This window comes from Micromys minutus, assembly GCF_963924665.1.
Source record: "Micromys minutus genome assembly, chromosome: 13".
In the NCBI taxonomy this organism is placed as follows: domain Eukaryota; kingdom Metazoa; phylum Chordata; class Mammalia; order Rodentia; family Muridae; genus Micromys; species Micromys minutus.
Window position 1 is genome coordinate 36,106,966 of NC_137982.1, and position 19,235 is coordinate 36,126,200.

General features: G+C 41.3%; 1 protein-coding gene across 1 annotated transcript in view; it reads right to left on the minus strand.

Annotated features, from left to right (window-relative positions):
* DPP4 (dipeptidyl peptidase 4) overlaps positions 1–19,235 on the minus strand; it is a gene marked incomplete at both ends in the record, with an annotated part of 77,408 nt that overhangs the window by 21,593 nt on the left and 36,580 nt on the right. Inside the window, 10 exons of the mRNA XM_080927929.1 lie at positions 1,654–1,752; positions 1,962–2,009; positions 3,496–3,617; positions 3,990–4,043; positions 5,002–5,069; positions 5,320–5,427; positions 7,300–7,344; positions 9,529–9,664; positions 16,550–16,662; positions 18,147–18,307. Of these exons, the coding sequence (XP_080784055.1) occupies positions 1,654–1,752; positions 1,962–2,009; positions 3,496–3,617; positions 3,990–4,043; positions 5,002–5,069; positions 5,320–5,427; positions 7,300–7,344; positions 9,529–9,664; positions 16,550–16,662; positions 18,147–18,307 (954 nt within the window). The remainder of the gene's footprint in view (positions 1–1,653; positions 1,753–1,961; positions 2,010–3,495; positions 3,618–3,989; positions 4,044–5,001; positions 5,070–5,319; positions 5,428–7,299; positions 7,345–9,528; positions 9,665–16,549; positions 16,663–18,146; positions 18,308–19,235) is intronic.

The window sequence follows — 19,235 nt, forward strand, 5'->3', positions numbered from 1 at the left end:
AATATCAAACTATTAGCCAAGCTGACTGATATTTTTAATTCATACACCCATACAATTCAATCTCTATCTTGTCCGGCCAGCACTGGTTGATGAGAAAGTGTTTTAACTCCATCTTTTTGTAAATATGCAGTTTTTCTGTGAGGAAGAGGCCTTTCAGGTCCAAAGGTCTCACTTCCACAGGCCCTGTTTTAACCCCCTTCCCTGTAGTGGGAATGACTAGAGTCTAATGGGCCCCTACCCCCTGTTATGTTGAAATACACTCTATGAAAATTTTCTTTTAATCATGTGCCCTCCCTGCCCTAAAACCTAAGGACTCCCACTGTGTGCCCACTGAAATAGAATGGCGTCTCCATATGCACTGCAGAACTCCTCACCAGACTGTCAAAATGAGCTCTTTACATTCAAGATGTCTCAGGGACAGGGAGCAGTGGCACCCCTGCTGGGTAAGAAGGTGTTTGTTAGCACGGACCCTGGTGACACATACACTTTCCCTTTGAGAAGTGTGCTAAGTTATTCTGCCTAAATGGGCCCTGCTTTCCAGGGCCTGTCCTACCCTTTACAATTACTGGAGCTGATTATTTCTTTTCATTTCAAGAAGTATGTTACTTGTATTAGTTTGTGTGTGTGTGTATGTGTGTGTGTGTGTGTGTGTGTGTGTGTGTGTGTGTGTGTATGTGTGTGTGTGGTGTATGTGTGTGTGTGTGTCTGTGTCTGTGTCTGTACACGTGTGTGTGCATGTTCGTACAAGCAAGAGCCGATGCCCTGGGAATCTGAAAGAGGGTGTTGGAATTCTTGGAGCTGGAGTTACACAGTTTGTAAACCAGTGGGTATGGGTGCTGGGAAAGGAACTCAGGTCTCCTGCAGGAGCTGTATCATCTCCCAGTGATTGAGCCATCTCTTCAGCTCCATGTTTCCCATTATGCTAAATTACAAATCAAAACTCATGATGTATATCTTTCTTTCCCATAAATCATTATTTCTTTGTGAATAAAGAAACTGAAGAGGAACAAGCATTTCTTACTCAGATAAACCTATTTTTCTTAGTGGTACCTGAGTGTTATCCATGCTTACCGCATGCCCTATCTGAGCTCACTAGGAAATAACAACTCCTCCCCACCAAAAAAAAAAAAAAAAAAAAAAAAAAAAGGAAAAAAAAAAAAAAAGAAAAAAGCCTGAAGTTTAAACATTTTAAAAACAAAATCAAAATTTAGGTATTTTCTAACTGTATAGTTCAATGATAAACTATATTTAGGTGTGATTATGTTTTTACAATTAATGCTCACTGATAGAACAGAGTTACTAACTTGAAAAACTGACCTATATATAGTACATTTCCCCCAAATATTCTCTGGACAAAATACATTTTATATAGAGTCCTGTTTTAACACATACAGAGAGAGAGAGAGAGAGAGAGAGAGAGAGAGAGAGAGAGAGACAGAGAGAGAGAGAGAGAGAGAGAGAGAGAGAGGGAGGGAGAGGGAGAGGGAGAGGGCAAAAGTAGTAGTTGTAATAGAATGTGTTTCATGGAAAAATAACCTTTTAAATTAGATTCATACAACACAAAGCACATATTCCCAGAGCAAAGTGTCACATTATTTGTATTTTGTTATTGTTTTCATGAAAAAATACTATTCCAAAAGACATATAACTTACTTGTTTCATTCAGAACAATAGAGTCCAAATATTTTAAAGGCATTTGGACATCTTGCAGCATTTTATCCAATGCAGAATTGTCTTCCAGGATGCGAAGCTCTAAACAAATATGTGAAACAAAGAGGTTAGGTTGCATGATACAATTGTGAGCAAGTGTGAACTGTGGCAGTTAGTGCACACTTTAGGTGGAAAGGCTTGTATCCCATGCCCCGGGTAAGACACTAATGCCAAGGGAAGAACCAGTGCTGGTCCTATTCATGTGCAAGTTTTCCTATAAGCCGGTGGAGGGGAAAGTACTACAAAAATACCTTTATGATCGGTGTTACGATGCAGAGTGTAGAGGGGCAGACCAGGGCCTGTGAGAGGAAACAGTGAAAAATAGGTTTTAGATGAGGTTAGCATGCATGTGTGAGATTTCAAACATACCAGCAGTTACTGTCTGACATAACACAAAGCAGTTACTGCAGGAGGTAGGATGCTTAGCTGTCTCCTTCTCACCCCCACTTCATCTCTTACAAATAACTGCAATTAAGTGAAGGATGGTTTTCTATAAAGGCACAGGGTTCAGGTATTTTGAACCTCTGCTCTGCTGAGCATCTTGGGCAAGCAAACATCTCTATGCCCAATTTTCTCAACAGTGAGCTGAAATTACAGCTTAACCTTCCCATTCTCTGTGACTGCATGTTGACTATACTAAAACCCTGTGCTCCTTGAAGGGAGAGTGGGCAGGGCTCTGGAACCAGCTTCACCTGGAGGAGGCAAGTCTGCTCATGGGCCCCCACTCAGGAGAGTCTGGGAGCCAGGAGACACATCTGCAGTGCCTAACTTGGATAAGCAGTTTCTTTCTGGCATGGAAATGTGTTTTTCTCACCAGCCCATATCTTCACTATTTATCCCAACTGTGGTAGCTGTGGAGTGGAAGGTAATGCATAGCAGAGCTATCTTGTGATTTATTTAATTTTGATGCATTTAAACGATATATTTAATTTCTATATTTGCTTGAAATGCCACAGTGAAGGCACTGCTAGACCTGGGTTTGAATCCTGACTGATTTGCTGGATAGGTTATGTCAGTGTGTCTATGTGCCAATACCATTTCCTATAAAGTGAGGATAATATATACTTTTGAGAGTTTTATTAAGGTTTAAATAAGATCACAAATATTAAGCTTTTAGTGAAGTTACTAATATAAAGCACATGCCCAAGAAGTGATGGCAACATTTTGCCATACTAAAGAACACTAAAAAATGCATCAGAGGGAACAAAATACAACAGGGAGAGAAGAATAGGATAAGCTATTTGAAGACCCCTTTGCCATGGACTATACTTTTTTTTTTTAGAATATCTAGATTAGTTTTCTCATTTTAAGAAGAAGCCTGGTACAGCATTAGAAAAGAGGGCTCAGTGTAACCCCTTAGAGTACTTTGATCTTATAGTAAGGCTTGAATCTGCCATTGTGCCTTTGCTTGTACAGGCTTCTAGACTTGCAATAAAAATCAACAGTGGCAATATCAACAGAAGGCAGGATAGTGAGGATTCTGGGTAATAGGCGCCAATCACGGTGTCTCATTAACTCTAGGGCAAATGCATAAAATAATTATTTAAAAACTAGAACACATGGGTGTCTAAGAAAGAACTCCGAGGAAAGAAAGTAATATGTTCACATCATACATTACCAGTGTGAAAAAGAGACACTCAGGTGTCTTCGAGGGCTCCTATGTTACCCAAAGAAAAAGGACTGAGCAGAGAAGAAAAATAGGTTCCTGTAGGAAACAACCCATCAAGCTCTCCTGTCCCTTCACAGGCCAGGTATAAACTCTTCCTCACATCAGTGCAAACTCACCCCAGCATCCCAGCTGGTAGTACTTTGCCTCTTTACTGAATGACACCGAGTAATATTTGCATCTCTGTGGATCCAGGTCACAGCTAAGGCACGTCTTATTTTTGGGGCCAGTAAGCTGAATTCTGTAAAGCCAACAGTGGGTAATTAATTGCTTCATCAAAACTTGTATAAGAGGAAGATACTGACTAATGCCATGCTCCGGTCTCAGAGGACTAATGCCATAGCAACCCTCCAAGGGCTTTCTCTCCACCATAAAATGCATGTATTAATTTATAATAACCTCAGGCTTTTATGATTAGGAAATGGCAGTAAAAACCTAATGAAGACACTGTTTTGGTTATATATGAATGATAAGTGAAGTAACATAAGTACTTATAGCAATTCCAGTGTGATATTCAGGATGAGACAAACATGCAGACAGACAGACAGAAAGGGACAAATGAATAATCTGTCACTGAAAACCCCTGACATCAATGTCCCAAGAGCACTCTTACTTATAAAGATTTCTTCCTCCTGGCATTTCTTCATGCTCATTACTAATGAAGTATCTGAGAAGAAAGCAAAAACAATATGCATTAAATGTTTTACAAAAATGTTAAATATATCCCCTGATCTCCAATCCCTGGCACACAGGCACACACTACTGTACTGCATGAGTGTGTGCCCTCTGTCCACACCTGCTGCACTGCCCCTCCACTCCACCCAGAAGCTGTCTCCCTCTGCAATCTCTACCCACAATACTTCCTTGAAACAGTCTGGAATGTATGATTCCAGGGAGTTCTTACTGAATTGAAATGGTAAGTAAAAATGTAAATCAAAGCTTTTATAAGAAAAATATGCCTGGACAGCTAGCTTGAGACTGAGAAAACCCCAACCCCAAGTACCAGCCTTGTAATTTCTGTCTCTTCTGTTTTGTTATGTAAGATGCATGGTTGTAGGGGCTATGTATTCCAGAAAGTGGCAAAGCTCCTTCTGTAAAATCTTCAGAAACTACTCTGGGCAATAGCAAAATTCCTCTGTGATGAGGACAATGAAGGAAGAGCCCAGGATCCTAATGGAAAGTCAGATGTCTTTTGCTGACAGCTCATGTATGCTGTTAGTAGGCGCTTGCTTAAAGCAAAGCTTTCCATGTTCCAGAGAGCAAGACCGGGCCACCAGCAGATAAATCTGCCTTTCTTAGCCTCTTCAGAGAGCCCATGTCAGTCTGAAGTTAACAGAAGGTAGAATGCCCCTGCGGCAGTCCAGGACATTCATGAGAGATTGCAGCCCCTCCAAGTGCAAAGCAGGTAAAACCAAGAGGTAAAACTGCTTGGTGGCATGGTGTCAAATCTGCTGAGCGTATGTGAAAATCATTAAGGCTTCCGTATGTTAAAAAGAAAAAAAAAAGGATTGAACATATTCCAAATCAACGACTCTTTGTGGGAGATTTTCCTGCATTTCTGTGAGAGGACGTGAGTGTAAGGCACGAGTTTACAGCCTACTTACTGGTAACTAGAATATACTCACAGATACTCGCTGGTCAGAGCTTCAATACTAATGACTTCCCAGGCTCCTTCTGTAATAAATGTGCAGTCCTGGTTGGGCTTTTAATATGAGATAAATTAGACACTCCTATCAAAGTTGAGGATTTAATCATTTATATCAGGAAGTAAAATAAACTTGAGATTGCTTTGTGGGGCGTCAATATCCTATTCCTCTTTGCCCCATATCCCCCTGAAGAATTTGAATGAGTCTCATCATGCATACGGCTCAGTGTCATGAAATGACTTCTATTTCAGTTAGGGAAGGAGGTCAGCAAGGGATCTGCTGCAGAAGTGTACTCACTTTCTTATCTGTGTGGAAGTGGCAGATGTGTTTGTAGCCATCTTTGTCGCTGGTGATCTTATAGAAGTTGCTGCCATCAGAGGTGAAATGGGGTTCTGCAGGCCTGAACTAAACAACAACAAAAAAAAGTGTCATGGCACCCGTCTCACCCCAGTATTAACTCCAGTTTCTGGAAGTCCTCAACAACCCCTTCATCTTTTGCTTGTCAAGTGAAACAAAAGGCCTCAAAAGGAACATATTCGTAAGCACATGTAGAACAGAAAACAAACTGCAGGATACTCTGGTAGGGGTAAGGGGAAGAACGCGCATAAAGATGCACAGAGCAGATATTGAACATGCAGAATGTTTTCATTGTTCTGGAACTTATCTTGCAAGGATGGAGACTCCCAACCATGTGGGCATGCAACCTAATGCTCTCTCTGTTTGGAGGCACTTCCTTCATATTGCAACTGCACTTTCTAGAAGGCATCTAGTTGTCTGTTTCAGGTTGGAAGTGGAAATTTTTATTCCCGTGTTTTACGCAGTTTGCTTTGAAAGTCAGACTTAGTTTTTAACCACTCCTGGACTAGATGCCGTCAGGAATCTCTGCCATAGATTTCCCATGGAAGCACCAATATAGTTATTTCTATCCTAAGCCTTTTCATTTTGCTAAAGATGATCAACAATTTATAAAAAATATGGTTATATGGAAATGGAGAACCAAAAAATATATTTTAAAAAATATTTAATAAAAGAAAGCTCTCAGACAATCCTGTTCCAATAGAAGAGGGTCTCTTTCCAGCCTGAAAGGACCATGTTGCGTTTAAATTTCTATTTCCTAGTTATGTCGCGAGCAGGTAGGGGATGGTCTTTTAAAATTGTTGGTTCACTTCATCTTCAGTGTTTCCTCTCATCAGCTCCCGTCTGGGGAAGGGAGGGAAATGCTTGCCTCTTCTATTTAGTGATTCAAAGTGAACTCATTTATGAAGCAAGCTGAGGCGTGCAGTACACTTGGTGTTCTCATTACAGAGTCCCCAAGCACATTCCCCTCTCTAGACCCATGTTCACAGCCTTATCTTTTTAATACATTTCCCTGTTTCCCCTGGATGGAGTTGTGCCTAGTAGAAATGTGTGAAAAGTGGCATCTGTCTGGTTAAATACAGAGAGGAAAAAACATATTTTTTTCAGAGAGTCGTGAGGAAGTGTAGCATTTCTCTTGCCATGGAGGGAACCACTTTTCTTGTTGGCAAACCTCTCTCCTCTGCCCAATCAGTGCCTGGAAAAAAAGGACATGGGAATGTTGTGGTAGCTCCCAGCCCAGCAGAGAGAGGTTGTCATCTTCCCGGATGGAAGCCTCGCCTCACTTAATCAGTCTCTGCTTAGCTTCATTTCTCTTTTTACAAAAGCTAGGTGTTGTTCATCTTCTTTGTAAGGTGCCATGGTGGCTGAAGTCTCTCCCCCATGGCTTTCTTCACAGTCTCAGACCTGAGTCCAGAGGACTGTGCGCGTATGTGTCAGCTGGTGAGTGGAGCTGTGAGTCTCTGAGAGTCACCTTGCATTCGCAGAGAAAGCACACCCTCAAAGTGCCTACCAACGTGTGGTTTCATCCAAAGAGGTGTGCAAATACATTCTTGGTTTGGTACTTTTCCTGATGGCTTCCATCCAGGCTGGATTAAAAATCTTTTTTCTGTTTCCAAAGTGTATAGCTTAAACAACAGGTCAAACAAGTGTGTTCTGCATCCTGGCCGTCTTTCGGCTCACTGGAAGTTCCAGGTGTCTGGAGAACATTCTTTGCCTGTCAGTTCTGCTCGTGGCTTTGGCTTTTGACATGTCCCTTTGCATTCTTGGGTACATGGTACATTTGTTGTAAAAAGCACAGCTAACACTCCAAGAAATGGGTGACTCACATTTATATAAGTGACAACATAGTGCCTTAGTATAGGACAGCCACACATTAACCACCTATTAACAAATACGGAATCAATAACTCAGGACACTTACTCTTCCGACCCATCCCGTGGTACTCATTTCGACGTGCTGCTGATCCTGGGGAGAAAAGGATAGTGCAGTATTTCAAAGAGAAGATGGTAAGATCCTTTCATGCCTTTTCTTTCTTTTAAAGATGGATGCCCATTGTATCTCAAGCTGACAAGATAACCAAAGCCTTCAACTTCTGATCCTGTGTCTGCCTCCCAAACACTGGGGTTACAAGGGTCCACCACACTCAGGTTGATGTAGTGCTGGGAACTGAACCGAGGCCTTCAAGCATGCTAAGCCAGCATTCCACCAACTGAGCTGCACCCCTAGTCCCACACAATGCACTACAAATGAAACCACACTTACGACAGAAGAAATGAAAACAATCTCTCATCCTCTAAGTCTTTTATGTTAGTATTTCTCATGTGATTGCATTTGATCATTTATCTCTATAACTTGTTGCTTGCCTGAAGCTCTGAGTGGCATTTTAAATCCACTATGCACAGTACTTGATGATGTCCTTTGCTTTCCTGTGGCCCACTAGCCTGTTCTCAGTTTTTTTTTTCTTAGTCATTCAGTCTAGATAGATTTCTGCTCTTCTTACTCGGTTTCCATGGAAACCACTCTTAGCCCCTTGCTTCAGCCATTCTGCCCTTCCCCACAGACACTCCCATCATTCACATCTTCCAGATGTTTCTAGTAGGCTGCTGCCAGTCTCCTAATTGGATATTCAATTATCATTTATTCTTTCTGGCCTATTATCCTCCCTGCTCAGCTCCTAGCTAATCTTACTAGGCCATAGACAACCCTATTCCTATTAAGCTCTTTATTTTTGAATCCTGAAATAACTTTCCATCCATTCAAGATAAATCCTCACACCTCAACATGGCCCCTGAGTCCAAATCTAATCTCTGGCCTCATTTCCCGTCCAGTTTCTCACTTTCAGCTTAGGGGGTAAGCGCATTCCGTCCCTCTGTGCTCTAAGCTGATCACTATGGATGTTCTCCCATAATCCTCAGCTTAGAGGGAACTTTCTCTCTTGTCTGTTCCCATCGAACATCTTATCCTAAATGATTCTTTATCTTTCCCCAAGCTATTTCCTAGTCTTGTTCACCTGACTCCAACAGAGTATTTGCTATTACCCTCTGTGTCTATCTTAAACCCTCTTTTTGCACAATATCTCGATATTATTGATGAGTAGTCAGCAGAAAGCAAAGAGTTTTGAGTTTCCTGGTATGAGTTTAGGTGTGTCCTATGACATTTGCATTTTTCAACCTCACTGAGCCTCAGGCTTCACTGTCCCTGCCATATTGTAAATGTTCAATGCAAAGAAAGTCTTAAGGAATATCTTTACAACTGCACTGCCTACCAGAACAAAAACATTTTTGGGAAATGCAGGCTGTTTAGTTAATTTAAAAAACAATCCCACGGCTTAGCAACGAGGTGGGGACATTTTAAGTAATGTAATGTTTCTTGCATAAACAAATGAGTGTGTTAATATATGGCGCTTCACTCAAATTCTGTGCCCTGTGCCTGTTTAGGATGCTAGTGGGTAGGTGTTCATTCAGGTTTCCTGGCCAGAAAGAAAGGCACAGAGTGGATACAACATATTCGTGCAAAACTTCAGTTCCAGGCTCTCCTGTGGCTGCTGGCTCTCAAGACAGTCTTGCTGAAATCTTCAGCCTGGAAGGACTTCAAGGTGTCCTGTCTGGGAGCCTTAGTACCTTACAGTTGGATCAACACTTGGTTCTTCTTAGCATTGCCACCTTCTCAGGCTGATGGTTACTTGTTTAGGTTCTAAGTCTGTCTTCTGCCTAGAAATGGTTGCAGTCTAGTCATTTATCTATGCCTTCTGGTATTTGTTTTGGTACCCATGTGCATAGTTAGCTATTTACGATTTTTTTATATTTTGCCTGTTAAAATGACCTCCATTTTGCTTGCAACCTCTAATCCTCATCCTGATATTCAACATGGACATCAACTTCTGTCATCTGGGTGTCAATCTTTCCCCCTCCAAAATGATCACATCCACACTTAGCACACAGTGACTAATGTGCAAAAGAGAAATAGAAGCTTCACAGGATATCAAATATCTGAAGGGCAACACTGACCCTCCTGGTTCAGAGCTGGATATGGACTCAGGGAGAAGAGAAATTAAAACATTTAGTGATCCCAACTTTCACTCCCTCCGATGACAAAGATCCCTCATGTCACATGCTGTTGGGATACCAGAGCATCCCAGTGACATCTTACCAATGGACAGTTCCATGTTGGGTTGGTCTTATCATAGTCACAGATAGCCATCACAGAATAGTTCTGAATCCTTCTTAGCCACTGCAATGAAATTCTTTCTTCTGTAGCCCAGACCACATCACACAAATAGTGATCCCTGGAGATAAAGAAGAGGGGAGGGGTTTCAGAAATTGTGTGGCTTGCAATATGGTTAACCTTGCAAGTATGAAGAATAAAATTCAGATCCCTACAGCCCAAGTAAAAATCAGGCAGCTATGACAGCCACCTGTAATCCCAGCACTTGAGAGGTAGAGGCAGGGGATCCCTAGGTCAAGCTTGTAGCTAGACTAGATTTAATTAGCAAGTTCAGGGTTTAGTCAGAAACCCTCCCCAAAAAATAAGAGTAAAGAACAATCCATAAAGATACCCCATGTCAACTTCAGGTCTCTACAAGTATGAGCATGCATATGTCCACACACATGCAATTATATACACACACAAGAGACATATTAGTCTTTTCAGACCTTGTTGCAAATGAACATTTTACTTGATTAAAATGAATCTAGCATGCTGTGGTTCGAATATGTATGGCCCTCATAGACTCATGTGTTTGAATTGCCTGGCTCATAGTGAGTGACACTTTTAGGTGTGTTGGAGGAAGTGCATCACTGATCACTGTGGGGATGGGCTTTGAGGTCTCCTATGCTCATGCTAAGCTCAGAGTGGTGCACAGTCTTCTTCTGTTGCCTTCAGATCAAGATGTATAACTCTCAGTTCCACATGTGCTGCCAACATGATGATAATGGACTAAACCTATGTCTGCCAGATCCTTTGAGGCAGGGGCAATATGAGTCTTGTTTATAAAACAGGTGCTTGCTAAGTTCTCTAAGAATGCAGCTCTCAACAAAGGCAAAAGTAGTGCTCTGTTGTTTTAGGATTCACAGCCATCTTTTCTCAGAATTTCCATCTGTTCCTCTCTCTCCTATTTTCTTGGGTTTTGAGTCCTACAGAAGGTATTCATTGAGCACGCAAGACCAAATACAGCTTCACAGTTCCCCTTTTATGTCATAGCTGTCTCATGTGGTAGTGCCCCAGAGACCCTTTGGGTCTGATGTTATTTAACCGAGGGTTTCAGGTACGAAGGGCCTTGCAGCAAACATGCTGTCTTGGTCATCATGTTCTGAACATCCAAAATAGTTCTCCCAGTTGACCTCTCTACTTTGACCCTTATTCTAAAATAACTTCTGTACCCTTACTCTAGTTCCGAGCTGAAGCATCCCCAGGTCAGTGGTATTTCCTACAAAGCCTACAAACCAGTATTGCTAGCATCCAGGAGCTAATCAGAGTATAGTGTCTGAGAGTCCTTCTCCACCTCCTGGGAAGGAGCTAAGACTCTTAACCTAGACTAACTCTTCTGCCCTCACCAGAAGCAGGGAGTCAAGTGAGTAGGAGAGTAAACTCAATATATCCTTGCAAATAATTGGGATTGGGAAGAATCAAAAATAAGACACATAAAAATTATGTTTTTTAAAAATATTCAAATATTCAACACCAAAGATTAAGAAAGATTTAGTTGAGGAACCAGATAGTAAGCATTTTATCTTTGTGGTCTGCATGTTTTCTGTCACTCTGTCACAGTATAGAAGCAGCTAGACACAATATTGACAGTAGCAAGAGTGACCGTGCTTCAATATAAAGGTTCAATTTAATGTCATGAATTTCTTATTTATTTATTTATTTATTTATTTATTTATTTATGGTTCTTGTCCCTTTCACAATGTGAAATCATATATAGCTGTGAATGACACAAAGATGAATTCCAGCCAGAATGGACTTGAATCAAGGATTCTCTTCTGTTAGCCCTGGTCCTACCCCACTCATTATTGCCCATTTAGATTTAGCAAACAAACACCACCAGCACAACAAACTCTTTGGAGGCTGAAGCAGGCAGATTGTTGGAAGTTCAAAGCCAGCTGAGGTCACAAAATAAGATGGTGTCTCAGAAACCCAAAAGAAAACCCTATGGATAATTAGATGAGATTTGTGAACCCATTTGTTAGGGAGGAGAAGCCTCTTTACTCATATACACATGCAAGCACCCAGAAACACTCTTTCTCTCCTTAAAGGTGTTCTGGTTGCAGAGAGGCCGACAAGGGCAAGAGAACACGTTCATGTCCCAAGTCACCTATGGTAGGTAGCATTATCTATGAAAGCTGTGCTATACCCTAGGCTTGGCCGTCCACACAATAAATCCACTTCTGCCATTTGAAAACACTGATTAATGGAGTGTGGGAGAGCAGCCAAGAAACTCTTGTGCATTGGCACTTCATGTGACCTACCTTCCCTGTTCATTTCTAGATAAAGGTTAATGAACATGGGTATGATATCTTATTCATTGTCAGGGGCTCAGAGTGTACTCTGTCCTTTCCTCTAACCACAGCCACAAGCCAACATCATACCAGGATGACACTTCAGAGTCATAAACAATATCTAAACTGATAGATTGCTTACCTCAACACTTGACTTAAAGGTTTATGTCCCCACTGTAAACCAAAGAACATGCTACTAGTATTACCAACTATCTTTTGTAGGATATCATGCTGACTGAGAAGGGCATTTTCCTGAATAAACTTCCTATTTTGTAGTGAGTGGGAAATGATGGGGAATTCTCATACCTACAGCCAAGCCTCTTTCTGAGCCTGGGTCTCATGTCCTAGGTTGGCAAAGGACCCAACCAAAGCTTCAAAGATCTGGAAATGAAGAAGCTTGTTGTTTTTTGTGTCAAAGTAGTGAATTTCTGGAGTTTATACTTGTGAACTTGACTCTGTACAAGAAACTGGCTACTTCCCATAAGACTCATGATTACTCTGTGAGGCAGGTACCATTGTGGTTCCTGTCTAGCAGATGAGGAAACACAAGTGTAGAGATGTTAAGTAACTTTTTCAAGATTAACCAATCAGAAACTTCTGGATCCAGGATTCAAATCAAGCAGATGGTTTCAGATTCCCCTACCCCTATTTGCCCTTCTGTAAATACTTTCTTGTCCCACTGGGAAGTCCTACTAGTTCATTCCACTTTTATGATTCCTTGAGTGTACAACTCCTTTCTCGATGAAATCTATTTATTCCTTGAGAGTTATGTATAAGCTAAATTTACAAAGTCTCTGACAGATTGTTGAGAAGAGGAATGGGCGGGGTGGGATGCAGTAGGGTTGAGGGAAACAGCATTATATAGCACACAAACCCTACTCTATCTGCCTTCTTACAGGTATCACCTATGTTCTAGCTGAGGAGATAGAAGACCAGTCCAGTTACCTCTTGACTGGCAAGATGATGATGAGTATAGTATGTAGACCAAGGGTCATCAAATGTTCAGAGAGATAGAGGAGTCTGTATCTACTGTGTCCCTTAAGGTCCAAGAGAACAAGGACAGAGCAAATCATCAGCTGGGTGTTATGGGCAGTGAGGCTATTCGCTGAACATTATGAGGGGTCACCTTACTAGACACACCCTCTCCAGTTCTGCAGAATGTGCAGATAGCTAGTCATAGGGAGAAAAGAGGACTTGGTACATAGGATAATTTTAAAGCTATCCTTGGAGATGACTGTGGGGATTCATTCCTGTGCCATACACATACAGAAACACATGGAAAGCCCAACTTTCTTATCCACCCACCCACTGGCCACCTGGTTTCTTATCTACTAAATAATTCTATAGTATCAGACACTGTGTACAAGTCACCCTTTTGGGTACCAGTTATGATTATAAAATTGTCCCTTCTCTGACAGATCTTGTCTTGCTTTAGTTGGCTCTGGAAACACAATTGTAAAGAAAATTTAGAAATTTTACAAAATCTGTATTGTATACTGTTTCCTCTCTCAAACATTGTGAGCTCTCAGATTTGGAATTGCCAGTGTACACTAGCAGTTCAAATAACCTAATCAGCCTCAAGCCTCAATCTTTGAGGGTGGTAGAGAGGCTCATCCTGTTCGTGTTCTAATTCCTAACAGAGGTGCAGACCAGACTGAACCACTAACAGGACTCCACTTGCTGCAAGCTCTACTGAAGGAGTGGACAAATAGAAAATGAGTAGGGAGACCTGTGCAAAGTCAAAAAGAGTGGTGCTGAACTTGTTTGGCAGTCTACTCAAGGATCTAGTGAGTCACAAGGGGAAGCACAGGCAGTGAGACACTCACTAAGTATGCCTTGTCAGGACTGCCTTGGTCCTGGGGGTCTTCTAGTGAAAGTGTGCAAGTGTTGTCTCATCAAGAGAGATACTATATTTTCCCAGGTAGATCTAGGTTCTCGTTGTAGAAAAGCTACAATATCACCAGTACTAACAGAGATCACAACTCTATCTTAGGTTTTCCCTTGAACAGAACGCTTCCCTGTGGCATTTCCTAAGACAGACATTTCTTAGGTAGCATGTTCTACATAGAATAGTATCAGCCAACAAGGCAGCCCTTACCAAACCTTTAGCTTAAGAAAGTATGGAAGAGCAAACAAGTAAGGTGACTAATTCTTGAGAGTAAACACTAAGTCCTTGAGACTTGGCTAATTCTTCTGAGCTCATGACTTTTCCGCTGTGCTTTGAACAGTGCTTTCTTGGCAGGGAAGACTCGCTTTCATCATCTGTGAGATGACTGTAGAAACAATACTGTAGGATTTTGTGTGGAACAAGTGAAAAAACAAGGGCAGATCACTAGCCCAGGCCAGAGAAAATGCTCGACATTAAATCTTACTAGTTAATCATTTTGTTCTAGTAAGTGCCAAGTGTCACTCAGTATCTTTATTTCCTCCCAGCAATTCTAGTCCCACCCCTGTCCTAAACCTATGTAGCTGGGGTGAGGGTGGGAAGCTCAAGGGGTGCACCAGTGAGCTTTGCTTCCCTTTCCTCTAGGTTCTAGGCCAGGAGATCTATTGGATCTCAGTGATTGTCCTATTGGTCCGCAACTCCTCCCTAGGTCCTCTCTACTTCATAGAAACCTACAAGGAGTGGGGGCAAGACTGAGGCTTGCCCAACACAAGTGGCAATTGTCCATCTATTCTCTAGAAGTGTGCCATAGTATTATGTTGCATTGAAATACTTTCATGTTTTTAAAAAAAGATTGGTAACTACTTTTGAAGTCTACAGTAGTTCTAGTTGGGACTGCTTTCTGGGCTACACCCTTCCACAGACAGGTGTTGGCTACAGCTTAAGGTCCCAGTGGGTACATCCAGGCTTTCCCTGGGCAGCCTTTCCCATGTCTTATGGGTTCCACACAAATGCTTTCCTTTCATCTTCATGGCTCCAAGCCATGATCTGTGGGGAAGAATTATAGCTCATCCAAAGTGAGGGTATTCAGTCATTTTTTAAAAAGTGTCCAGTGCACATTCTGCAGGAAGCTTTCTTTGGACGCTCTGGCCATAGAGAACCTATCATGCCTGCCAACTTGGAATGCCCCCAACCTGATGTGGTCACTTCATTCCCCTAGCTATTTATATGAAATTTTGATATCTTTCCCTGATTAGAAATGCTAAAGGAGTCCCCACACCCACACATTTTACACAACTTGAATTTGTACATTGTGGTTTTAAAATCAGTGTTGACTTAAGAGGTTTCTGGGTTGAAACAACAGGCTTTAGAACCTTTGGGTATTTTGTATCTTGGAAAAAAATTCATGGGCAATTGATGGATTTAAATTTCTTACTGATAAGATTCCTTGCCTGAATAAACATATTAGTACAGTTATTTCTAGCCAAACTAGTAGATTTCAGCATAGTATAGAATTTGCACCAAGCTTGGTAGTATCAGATGAGAGGAAGAGGAGGTTTCACTATTACTCTGATGCCATCTCTGGCTCCCTGAGGGCACAAGCTGTAGTCACAGGGAAAGTTTCTCATAGCTCCCCTTTCTATCCAAAGAGCCTGACTGAACAGGCCTTCCTAGGCTTAAGGTCTTTTCTTAACCTCTGGACCTTATTCTCTTATTTGTCCAAAGGACAAGTCATAATAGCTGTTGGGAAGAGTGCTACTTAAGATAACTTGTGTTAAATAAGATAGATCATGTGTTAAAGTCCATGTCTGGCACACAGTGGATGCTCAGCACATAATAGCTGCTACTTAAAACAAATCAGCATAAATAATAGAATGAAATAATGAGCTACATAGAAATCTGTACATGCTCAGGTTTTTATAGGAAAAATTACTTGGGTCCCACAGTGCCTGCACAGCAGAATTTCAAACATCTGAGATTATTTTAGCAAGTGACATCTTGAGAATTAATCAACTATTGGTGTTCCCAAATGTAACCTATAATTTCTCCAAATTTCTCTGGATCTGTGGGGAAGAATTTTAGCTTATCCAAAGTGAGGGTATTCAGTCCTTTTTAAAAAAATCTTTTTAAGTCACTGTTGAGGTCTAAAGCATGTCCCAGATTTGGGAATTGTTTCCCAAGAGGAACCCAGGAGCTTTGCAATAAAATGTGTTGGCTACAGACTAACGGGTCATAGCAGGGACCATCAACTGTGGTAGACACATATGCTGTAGGCGACGTGTTACCATGCCAGAGAAACCTGTGTGGTCCTCAGCATGCACTACTGCTGTTCTCCCTCAATGGATTCTGTTTCTCCCCATGGTACCTCTAAGATTCCAGAACACCCCTTCTATGAAACTTTAGATTTCCTCTGCCTGTTGTAGCTCCAGAAGACACCCCATTAGAGAGGTTCCACTCTAGCCTTGTGTGTCCTCTCACTGGAACCCCCTCCCTAGCCTCCATCACCTTTGTCCTTTGTTTTTCTTCCAATTTATTGTCATCTGGCATTTCAGACTGATACTTGTTTGCTCATCTGGTTAGTTATTGTCTGCTTCCCCCAGGGATGCCTGGCTGCCTATTCACTGCACATGCCTATCATTAGAACTCCGCCAACAGGAAGTTCCCGGACAAAAGAATGAATCAATGATACAAGATGAAGCTATGATTGATGTTGCCATCTGTGTCTGAAATGCTCTACCCAGTAAGCAGGAAACGGTCTATATCCAAACACTCAGGTGGAATATCTTACCCTGTTGCCACAGATGCAGGAGCAGTGATTTGGATGGGAGCCGCAGGAGTGGTTGAGCTGAGAGAGTCTGTATTTACAATAAAGAACTTTACAGTTGGATTCACAGCTCCTGCCTAGGGGGGAAAAACCCACAGAATTGATAATGATTTTTTTTAAAGCTTCATCATTACATAAATTTAAACTTCATTAAAATATCTGAATTATGGCTATAAAATGATAACAAGTTGACACTGTCAAGAAATCTAATAGAAATAAAATGAATATAAAGAAAATCCTTTATGTGTTCAGGTAAAAAAAATGTGAGTACATTTGTGCATGTGTGTGTTTATAAAACACGAAGGTCCAAACACTCATATTTAAATCATGCATGTTTGCTTGCTCATAATTTGTGTGCTTTGTGCCAGGGAGGACAAATGTCTTTTTAAGAAAGCTGTTCTATCATTTGCCAATATATTCTGACTCTATAGGACAAAAGTTTTTGGTAGCTTCACCGTGAATATTACTAATATAGCATCAAATGCTTAGTCCACCAGGAAGTGAGCCTGAGGCCAGAGCCAATTGTGCTGATGAAGTGGGTGTCACCTTCACTTAAAGTCTAGGTTAACCGTGATGGGGCTCAACAGTCAATATTACAACTGAAGTCTCTAAGTCCTTTCAAAATGTACACATGGCTCTTCTATTGACAGATTAGTTAGAAATAGTATGATTTTTAGAGACTGTTTTATGGAGCTTTCCCCTCCTCAGTTCCACTCATCAAAAAATAACATTCTCTGAAAACACATCTCCATATTTAACTTAGGATCTTTTTTCCTCTTAACTTCCTCTCCCTTCCTAAAATGGCAGATCTTCATAAGGCAAATTAAGTGAGTTGGTAAAAATAAAAACTCCTCTTTTTTTTTTTTCCCCAAATTATTTACGGCACAAATACGTTAGCTTTTCCTGTAGACGCCGAAGACGCCGTGGTCGTTTTTTGTTATGGTGCTGAAGAATTCCTGGCTCCTTTCTAAAGCCCTCTCCTGGCTTATACTGCTTGACAACGATCCTTGATTTTAATACACACAGCATGGATAGCAGGGAACAATCTTGAAACCCAGGATGCGATACAACTATCTCAAATGTAGGACGTGCAAAACTCACATCAGTGCCAAACCTGTAACAGAGCCACTGAAGCTCGTCATGCACTGTATCCTGTTAATTAGTAATACAATCTGATATATAACCAGGCTTTTCAACTTCAATTCGGGCTCATTCCAACTTTCACAAATGAGATGAGCTCCTGATTCAATTACAGCCTCCTTCCCCTTCATTCAAGCATTTCCTACCCCTCCCCTACCTCTTTCAAAACCATTTTCACCATCTTTTTCTGCTTGTCATTTCTTAGAGTTTTTGGAGAAATTACAAAACCTTAAATCACACTCTTTCCTGGGATAATAAAAATACTTTAAAATTGCCCAGATGCTGTTGACTTCAGCAAGAGAAATCACAGAAAGCTGTTGAAGAGAGACTGACAATATTTTCATTAGCAGGAAGGGATTAAATGCAACCATTCTTTCCCCTCATCAAATCGCAGAGCCATGATGTGAGCGGGTGCACAGACCTTTGGGTATGGGATCCACACGGTCTTGGGGTACTGCAGTGACTCATCAGAATAAAAGGAGTATTTGATGTGTGGTACTCCGGTGTCATTAAACTGGGCATAAGCTAGGAAAGTGCTGTTGGGAGACCACCACAGTGCGGAGTAGGAACCAAAGATCTCCTCTGGAAAAAGGACACAAATTGTTCTGTTACAAGAAAGCTGATAAATTGGCTTTGGCATTCAAAATATTGTTCTCATTAGCTTTAGTAATTATAGTAGAGTTCAACTAATGAACCATTTCACATTTGCCGGGATTCCAAAAAATCAAAGTAATAAAATGAATAAAAATAACATCTTCAAGGATATATCTAGATTGTAAAAATAAGTCACCCATTGGACCATTTTAGAATATCGCAGTATGCAATATTGGATATAAGCACTATATTTTTTTCTTTATCTTATAATCCTCTAAATTTATGCCTCAAAACATACTAAAAGTAAAATTCACACAGGAGGCTGATTTTCCTTTCTAATTTTCAAACAGTCAACATGCCAGCACACGTTCGCTGACTGGGCTGAGTTTTCACTGAGTCCATGAGGTACTGGTGGGTGGTGCCTAGCTCTAGGCTATCAAACCAATATGATGCCCAAAGTTTACTATTCTGGCACAAAGAAGGTGTGGAAAGGATGCATTTCGAATGGAGAGAACTCTGCAGACCCCTACAGAGAAACAGTTCTTTTGCCCAGCCTAGAGACTGAAAGCATCCTGCCTTAACTCCCTCCCCTGATATGTGGAGACAGAATAAAAGGTAGAGCCAATGGAAAGAAAGGCATTTCTTTCAAGTATATTGAGAAACTCCTTTCCAAGCTCTGGCAGAGACAGTTTCTCTCCATGATTGCCAGGGTACCTGTCCATGGGACATTGGATCTAGGGCTTCTATCTGCCTTGTCAGTTGGGGACTTAAGATCCAGTTTGCAGTGGCGTGGATCTAGCCTCCCTCCAGAGACTCATGTAGTTGAAGTATTGGTCTCCAGCTTGTGGTGAGACTAGGAAGTGGTGGTGAGTTTAAGATTTGAATCCTCTTAAAAGGAATTGGATCACTGGGATTT